At 34.3% G+C, this 9466-nt stretch overlaps 1 protein-coding gene and 1 pseudogene across 1 annotated transcript; both read right to left on the bottom strand.

Moving 5' to 3' along the window:
* Positions 1-546: 546 nt before the first annotated feature.
* LOC106405639 lies at positions 547-8822 on the bottom strand (annotated as a pseudogene).
* On the bottom strand, positions 6965-8365 carry LOC106403826 (T-complex protein 1 subunit theta-like). The gene is made up of 6 exons (XM_048759831.1): positions 8230-8365; positions 7870-8090; positions 7610-7747; positions 7342-7503; positions 7115-7192; positions 6965-7045 (listed from the first exon to the last, which is right to left on the bottom strand). Exons 1-6 carry the CDS (start codon positions 8363-8365, stop codon positions 6965-6967), a joined length of 816 nt encoding a protein of 271 aa, XP_048615788.1.
* Positions 8823-9466: the final 644 nt, after the last annotated feature.

Below are 9466 nucleotides of genomic sequence, written 5' to 3'. Positions count from 1 at the left end.
TGTATTTTGTTTTGTTTTTTTTTTTGAAAAAACCGTGTATTTTGTTTTGAATGCTAAAAATGTTTCTTTTAGAACTTGGAAGAAGTCTCATGAGAAAATAAATATAGGTTTGGTTGACAAAAAAATGTGACAAAAAAAAAGTTTGGTTGACAATCAAAACAAATATATATGTATGTATATATAATATATATGTATGATGTATATATATATATCTTGCATCTGAACTCGATTCTTATTGCATTTTTTGAGAAAATTATAAATATGTCTTACTTTTTTGAATATTAATGGAAAATTATAGTTGAATGGACTGGTAAGGGTAACATACAAGTATACATGTATGCATGCAATCGCAAGATAATTACTTCCATTGTTACTTTTATGATATAATACAAGTAAAGTAATTTGGTCGGCCACCGCTTCTAAACGATTTGATTTCTTTTGTGTTTGGACCAGCAAAACACACCGTCAGAAAGAAAAAGAAAAAACTAAACACATTTTTTCAACGCATGCCGTCAAGATTATTTAAAACACACAAAATAATAATAATAAATATTTTCATAATTGACATATATACATTTTCTCAGACTATTTTTGAAAACGTAAAGAAAAAAGTATTGAACATGTATAGTGGAAACTATTTTTGTGATGGTGCAAAAAAAGTGTTGAACATGTATAGTGGAAACTATTTTTGTGATGGTGCAAAAAGTATCGAACATGTACTTTTGTGATGAGTCTGATGACGCGGTACTAATCCTCGGAGAGACAGAACAGGAGATCAATAATGAAAGACATAATTATAGAAAGAACAAAAACTTATTTCAAGAACAGCAGGTACTTTGTTTCTGTGACAACTTCCACAGCTTAAAGAAGAGAGTAAAATTGAAAACATGAGACTGATCAAACTTGATTAGTTTACTTTGGGAACTTGAGAAGATTAGCATTGTTTCCCAGATAGTGAAACGGGAACCTTTGATTATTTGGAGATGAAGAAGAACCACCATTGTCATGAGTAACAGCCTGGTCGTTGTTACTCGAATCACCAAAACATTTTGCTTGATGGTTCTGCACTTGCTGTTGCTGTTGGTGTTGGTGATTCATGTTGGTTGTAGTCAGAAGCTTGTCAAGAAACGACCAGTCTCCACCATAGTTGTTGTTAGAAGTCAGCCTCAGTAGATTCTGTGAGCATTCAATGTCTGTTGTGTTGATTGACGACACAAACGGTTGGGCCGAGTCAGGGCTAAAGAGCTGAGGGAGATGCATAGACCCATGACTTAAAGTGTTTGCAAACTCATGTAATGGCATGTGGATCTGTCTTCCCATGTGATGATGATTCTGATGATGATCCAGAGAATGTGAGATCAAAGAAGAATGATTGTTTGGATTGGACTCATTGTGATGCTGCTGCTGATGATCATCATTGTTGGTGCTTATGTATTGGTGATCGTGATGATGATCTTGATCTGGTTCTTGGTGAAATCCTCTGAAATGATTCTTCTTCTTGAACACTCTGCATACAACCCATCCATCTTCCTACAAATTACACATAGTTAGTTCACATTATGCAGCATATGGTCTCTGTATTTAATTTATAAAAAATGGCAAATGACCAAGATAACAAAAAAAAATATTATGATTAAATTAGCACTACTTAAAAAGTAAAATGACTAAATTATTCCAAACTCTAAACCATTATCGTAACCCATCCACTAAATAGTAAACTTCAAACTCTAATCATTAAATCCAAACCCAAATATAAAATAAAATGTCTTTTTAACTTTTAATTAATGTTATTTTACCATTTTATTTTGAGAAATTTCCTAAAATAGACTAAAAATTTTTTTGTCACAAATATAGACCTTAAAAATAAAAATGACCAAAATAGATTTAAATGTTTTATCAAAATAAGTAAATATACACTTATACCCATAGGGTTAATTAATCTAGACATTAGGGTTTAGAGTTAAGGGGTGGAGTTTAGGGTTTAGAGTTGTGGAGTTGGGTTTTGGAGATAGGATTTCAATTTTTTTTTTAAAAAAAAAATTAAAATTTTCAAAATAAAAAATACTATTTTGGTCGTTTTACTTTTTGAGGTCTATTTTTTGACAAAAACTTGAAAAAAATCTATTGGAGAGAATTGCCCTTTTATTTTCTCTCTTGTATGCTAATTTTGAAATAATAAGATGTTTTTAACCAAAAAAAGAGAAATAATAAGATGTTTTGGTTCTAATTTAGGCTATTTCTCTACAAAAATGCAATATGATATATTAACGTACCTGTATTTCGTTTTCGGTATCATCTAGGCGATATTCATGCATGATCCATTCAGTTTTGTGGCCATGAGGAGCACGACCAGTGTAGAAGACAAGAGTCTTACGAAGTCCAATCTTCTTGGAGCTGTTTAGATGTATGGATTTGTCTCTACCAGTAGCCTTCCAGAACCCGGCTGCAGTGGCCCGGTTTGTTCGGGTCCCAGTCGGATACTTCTTGTCCTTGTGGCTAAAGAAGTACCACTCGTTTTGAGGACCCGACCCGATCCTGCATTTCTCTACATAGTTACAAAAAAACACAAAGTTTAATATTTATAAAATGTAAGAAAATACCAAAATTAATTTAGCTTACGGCGACGGGTTTGTTATATGTCTGCAATTTGAAATACCATTGGCTTATTTTGAGGGCACAGTACATAATAATATTACGTCAATATTCCTAGTCATATACTACAAGACATTATACTTTGTCTTCTGTTACTAATCTAAAAGACATGCGTAAATAGACAACTTTGTCTCTTTCTTGATGTACACGCGTATAAAGCTTCGTGGATCCATAAAAACTGGAAAATAATTGATCAGGATGAGAAGTGATAAAACTTATAAGTCATTATATAAGTAGATACATGTTTCCATGGAGACCCAGACAAAACCCTAGACAATATTACCCGATCTATGTATTTGTCCTTTGACATCTAACTTGTAGTTTTGTGCAGAGCAACACCATAATTCCCCGTATAATACAATTAAGTTAATTAGAAAACTAATGTTAATCGTGGTAGTCTATATATAGTACTGGTAAATGATAAATAATATGTCATTAAGTGTGTGGATTAGGTGGTGATATTTGTAGTTATTAAGGACTAAAAGAGTTTAATTATAAGTGGATTGGAAGTTTTACCTTTAAGTTCCCAAGGTTAAAGCTTGTTGAGATCAACTTCTCTAATCACATCTAAATCAATTGGTTCATAAGAAACCTTCTTCTTGAGGTAATAATATAGAAGCTCCTCCTCTGTTGGATGAAACCGAAAACCTGGAGGCACCGAGAGCTGTCCTCCTCCGGCCACCGTGGACGACGAGCCTATCTCCATTATCTGGTTCTCTTCTCTAAGCAAATCAAATACTTCCTTTTAGTCCTTTTCCCTAATCAATTGTATATAACCAGTAACAAAAACATACATCAAATGTAAGCAAACATAGATGAAGAAAGAATGGGTTTGTCACCAATCAGTCTAAGAAGTTGTCAGGGCGTGCATTTTTCAGATAAAAAAAACCCTAGTTCATCATGCATGCACATATTCATAAAGAACAAGCAACATTTTCCACTAACAGAAGCCGAATCTTTCTTACATAGGTATGCACGAAAATAACTTGAATATCCCAAAAGAAATTAATATGACGTTTGTTGAAAACCGAACAGTCTCTCTTCTTGAACAAGAAAGTTCTGATGACATAGACTTAGTCATGCTTTTGAGTAATCAAAGAAAAGAAGTGAAAATAGAGAGATACTTGAAGTGAAAACTACACATATATATGTACTGGTGAGTGCGTGTATATATATGTATATGAAAATGATGATGATGACAACAATGAAAGATATAATGGAAGAGGAAAGAAAACGAACCTTGGAGGCCGGAAAGTATTGCTTCTGTTAGAGGCAAGAGGTAGAAGACAATGAAAGAGAGAAGGCAAATAAGCAAGCACAATGAATTTCTACAAAACTGAAGATATCTTAGCTTCAAGGGCACGATGTTAGGGTTTCTATATCTCTCTTTCTTTCTTTCTTAATAGAGAGATATCTTACCCAGCATCTTCTTTGAGATAGAGAGAGTGAGAGATGAGAGGTTTCTATGGATTAGTGCCACCATTATTTGTATTCAATTTAATATACCAATGCTGGTCACAGAAATATATGATAACTACTTTATTGTATCAGCAATTATTATAACAGTTTCTTGTTATAAATGTCAATCTATATATACATCTAAAAATAGGTTTCATCTCTAGAAAATGTAATTTCTTGTGAGCAAATAATCTTACAGATTCCATATTGAATTGTTTTGTGGTATTATATGTTATAAATCAATTTTCCATTCGCACATCTTATTTAACTTTAACATTGTCTAGTCTACTTTTTCTTTAACAGTTGATTTCATTTCCCAATCAAATTCTTGTCTTCTTCTTTTTTGGCTAAAATTTTCCAATCAATATTGTATCTACTCGTACAAATATATATATTCTTTAATTTTTATTTTTTTACTAATCAAATGTATAAGTATATACATGTACATGTATAAAATATGTTTATAAATGAGATATACAGTATAACCTATTTAAATTAATATTCTATAAATTAATATACACTAAAAATCTCTATAAAATAATATAATTTTATAGTCTCAAATCGAGTTTTTGGTTCAATTAGTATATCGATAAATTAATATCTCTATAAATTAATAAAAAAATTATAGTTTTGGTTTAGTCCTAACATTATTAATTTATAGAGGTTTCACTGTATATATATACTAGAGAAATACACTATTTATTGTTTTCGTGTGTGGCGTGAATATGCTTAGGAGGATTAATCTTGATCACCATCGATAACAGCTATTCTTTATAAGACTGGCTAAATTGCTTTGAAAACAAGTAGAATCCGATTAATAAATACAAAATACTAGTAATAAAATACACGGTAAATATTACAGTATAATAGAAAATCTGATTTTGCATCCCAAGGACAAAACAAAACAAGAATTGAAGCTTCTATACCCTTTGCAGTCAAATGTTGCGAATACAAATGATGTATCGTACCTTGAATTATGCTCCCATTTATTTTTTTATTGCATCAATTTCAGTGCAGTTTCATCAAAATTTGGTTAACCAAGTCTTAAAATGCTACTAGTATTTGTTTATAAAATTAGTACAACTAACATAAACGTTAGCTCAAATATGTTCCCTTATTACCAAATTAATTTAAATCGTGAGATTAAATGATAGCTTTACTATATGATTGAGCGAATAATATGGTGCATTTTTACTGACGTGTTGGTTATTTCTTAGCATTTATGTTACACGAGTTTCTTATATTGGTTCACAGTTGGAATATAAAATTTATATTATTCACGTTTTTATATGCCAGACCCCACTTTCCATCAAAGAATCATGTACATATAAGTGTGATAAAAAAAAGCTATAGCCCTATGGAAGATCTAGTCAATTGTGAATATGATTTCCTGATAAAGAAATCGTCCATGTTGAAGAAAAAAGGTCAATATACAAACGAATACATATGAAGACTTTGAGCCTTTGACAAAAATGAACAATTAAGAAGAATTAGAACACAAAAGAGAAGAAGATGATAGAGGAAACGGCACGTAGGAGAAGAGCGTCGGCACGTGCGGATGAAGAAGCAGAATCCTGAAAGGCCGTGGAGAGAAGCACGTGATGGTCCAGCACCAAATCCACAATTCAAGGTCCCTTGTTTGACTTAACTGTCTCGTCCTGAGATTCGTGCCAAAAGTGATCCTCTTCTCTCTTTTTCTCTTACATAAACATTACGAAAAATATGATATTGTGGTAACTTTGAATTCATAAATTCCATGTAACATACATGAAACACGTAAAAACATTGGATTCTCACGGTAATTCATCTCTTCGTAACAACTTATGAAACTTGCAAGTTTTTTGTTGCCCAATGTTAAGTTATAATTATCTTATATATTGAGATGTGCCGTTGCCTTCACGAAGACGTCTTGCAGTAAACCATTATTAATGCATGGTTTAATCATACTGATAGATACCAACATGTTCTGAAATTTATATATTGATATTTTATAATCCCCATTATGGCCAAGTGTTACATTTTTTTTTTTGTTAAAGAATTCAAATTTCTTAAAGTTAAGTGTTACGTAGTTTTAGTTATCAAAAAAATTGTTACGTAGTTTTAAAAGTTATACGCTCATATTAGCTTGTAAGCCTAGTATCCATTTTCTAAAAACTATTTTACTCCCTCCGTTTTTTAATATAAGTCGTTTTATAAAAAATTTTAGGTTCTAAATTATATGACGTTTTCAGTTTTCTAATGTAAATTAATGATGTTTTTGTTTAGAAAATATAAAAAATAATATTTTCTTAATCTATGTGCACAATTCTAAAACGACTTATATTAAAAAAATGGAGGGAGTAATATTTTAAAGAACAATATCTGAAAGGCGTCAGAACAGTAACTCTCTGGCGTGAGGAATTACAAAAATAGACTAGGTTCATACAACTTAAGCACATAAAAATCAAACATGTATTTAATGTGTGTGTGTTTGTTTGTTGTAGTTGTTCACAGTTTAGTTTCAGGTAAATTATTGGATCAGATGGTTATACAATAAACATCTATAAAGAAATGTTTGTCTCTCTCCTGTGATGCCACGTCACTAAGTTGATTGCCCTGATTGCTCTGGATGCGACACATGTTCTTCTCCTAAATACTGTGCGTTTCATTTACGTGATTCCTTTGGGCCACAGTTAACAATTTCTGGGCTTTTGCATTTTTATCGTGAAACCCACAGTGAGTGATGATTATCGTCTTCTCCCAAAATCGATACACAATTCTAGGGTTCATGACTTTCATGTTCTTCTTCCATCTACGGAAGCAACGATGGAGATTCGAGATGCCAACAATGGAGCTTCGAGATGTTCAATCGACGTTAAGCGTCACTGTTTGAATCTTCAATCCCGGCGAAGAAATCTGGAGACATTACGCAAGTCCGTTGAAACCCACAACCATGCTTAAGAATACAGATAAACCTCAGCTTTTTGACCCTATCACACTGAAATCAAACGGTTAAGAAACTAACCTGCTCGACACTATGGATCAAGACAATTCCTTTTGTTTCTGTTTCTGTAGTGTCAACGCCCCCAGCAAATACAACAACCTGAAGAAAGTATAAAAAGGGTTTGTGAACATTCAGATATCAAAACCAAGAACGAAATAAGCATAAAGCTATAATTCCTAAGCGCATAAATTAGATGAAAACAACTAAAACATGGACAGCAAAGTACAAACAAAAGAAAACGATCTCACCTTTGCTTTTACCATTCGCTTTATGCTCCCAACAGCATCGCTTTCCAAGACCATGCCACGGACAATGCAAGAGTTGTGCAATCCTCCTGCAAGAAACTTGGCAACACGGACGTTATCCACATTAAAATTGGTTGGATTCTTTGGGCATACTTGAATACATGCCTGAATAAAAAAAAAACAAGAACAAGTAAACTAATCAACTAAAAGCAAAACCTCCAATAAACATGAGTAACCAACCAACAATGAAACAGAAACACTCACATTATACTAAGGAACAAATAATCTCCTCTTGACCAAACTGCTTGCTAGCAACAGCATCTCTCATTCTAGAAACAACTTCACCTTTGCTACGCACATCCAACCTCTCAGAACCACTCTCAACCAATTCTTCAAGAACCTCAACAACCTGCATTCATACACTCCTTAAGCCAAAACAAAACCACCAATAGTGATTCAGGTAAGTCACAAACTCAACAAACCTTAATGATTGCTTTGTTATATCCACTAATGATCTCACTCGGATGCAACCCCATCCTGACAAGCTCCTCTGCAGTCCGCATTTTGTAAAAGCTCTCCCGCAAAAGAGATGGTGAGGTTAGTTCCATCTCCGATCTCCTCCTGCTGCGCCTTGGCAGCTAAAACAAGAATCTTCGCAGCAGGGTGCTGAATCTCGAGCTCATTCACAATGGCCGCAGCGTCGTTGGTTACAAAGAGCTTATCTGAATGGTTTATAACCATTTTGTTCAATCCTAACAAACAAAAAAGGGCCTATCAGATTTACATTACTCACTAAACCGTAAGCAGATCAAGCATTATAGATTCTAATTATATCGGAGAAACATACTCGCGGATCCCAATAAAAATGAATCAAGGAAGCGATTAACGAACCATTGGGACAGAGAGAAGTGCAGGTTATGGTGGAGAGCTCCTTGCAAGCTTTGATGTTTTTTATGACGGCTTTGTCTAGGCCAGAGAGGTGTCTGTAGCCTTCCTTGAGCATCGATTGGATACTGTACAGCTGCATCTTCTCCGATTGCGATCTATAAGCTTAGCTCTTCCCGTACTAAAGATCGAAGCTGTAAGACCCGATCCTGGATTCCCCAATCCAACCAGACCGCAGCCTCACCAAACAATGCAACCAGTTTCATTTACATATTCAAGTTCAAGTGTTAAATAATTCTAAGTCTTTTTCAGAGTTTTGAGGCTCCAACATTCACACTCAAACCATCCAACATCGACTAGGGCAAATAGATTTTTCATAGATAATAACCAAGGTTCATACATCATTCATCATCCTAATAAATAGATCACACACTAGAATCGCATAAGTTCACAAGTTGCACAATAGGCTACAATAATTACACAATTTTCCGAATCAACCCAATCACCACACATCTTCCCATGGCCGCGGTCCTCATGGTGCTTTTCCCGTACCACGGTCCATTTCTGGTCCTGGATCAAACACAGACAAACACACAATCACAAGGTTAGATTACAAAACAAGAATCAGTTCACATTGCATGGTCGGATCCAATCTAGTTAAGAACAATCATCAAAAATGTCAAATCTGACCCCTTTAAAAAGAGATCCAAATACCAAATAAAATTCATGATAAATCATGACAATTCAGAAGAAAAATAATCCAATAATCAGATTCAAAAGAACCGGCTCAAATCATAGTGATCTCGGCCATGATCAGCCCACACAAGAACAAGGGGCTTTCATGCGGATTTGATCAGGCCAAGGCCTTAAGATCGATAGATCCTTCCCTGTAATATCATAAAACAATCCCTAGTACAATATATATGAAGAAACAGAGTAGAAGAAGTCAGAGTAAGGAGTGGCCAATCGATCCAAACCGGCCAGACTCACACGGCCATCATCCGCGGTCTCGTTCGGTTACTCTTGGCCACACTTCTCACCTTAGGGTTACGATCTCCAGGGGACGTCTCCTTCTCCTTCTCAATCTCCTTCTCCTTGTCTTTATGCCTAGTTTCCATCCTCTTGATCTCACAAACAAACTCCACCGGAAACAACCAGGAACCACCACGGATCAGATCGTCCAACCGTCGGTTTGCCTCTCTTTTCTCTCTGGAAGTTTGTCTGAGTTTTCTATCTTTTCTGT

This window comes from Brassica napus, chromosome C6, assembly GCF_020379485.1.
Source record: "Brassica napus cultivar Da-Ae chromosome C6, Da-Ae, whole genome shotgun sequence".
NCBI lineage: Eukaryota > Viridiplantae > Streptophyta > Magnoliopsida > Brassicales > Brassicaceae > Brassica > Brassica napus.
The sequence above is the reverse complement of the archived record's forward strand: the minus strand, read 5'-3'. Positions and strand labels throughout refer to the sequence as shown.

Coding starts and splice junctions, on each gene's coding strand:
- LOC106403826 (XM_048759831.1), bottom strand. CDS start 8,365: ATGCAGCTGTACAGTATCCAATCGATGCTCAAGGAAGGCTACAGACAC. Junction 7,748..7,869: donor GAGGAGCTTGTCAGGATGGG/GTTGCATCCGAG, acceptor GTATGAATGCAG/GTTGTTGAGGTTCTTGAAGA. Junction 7,504..7,609: donor AGGAGATTATTTGTTCCTTA/GTATAATGTGAG, acceptor TTTTTTATTCAG/GCATGTATTCAAGTATGCCC.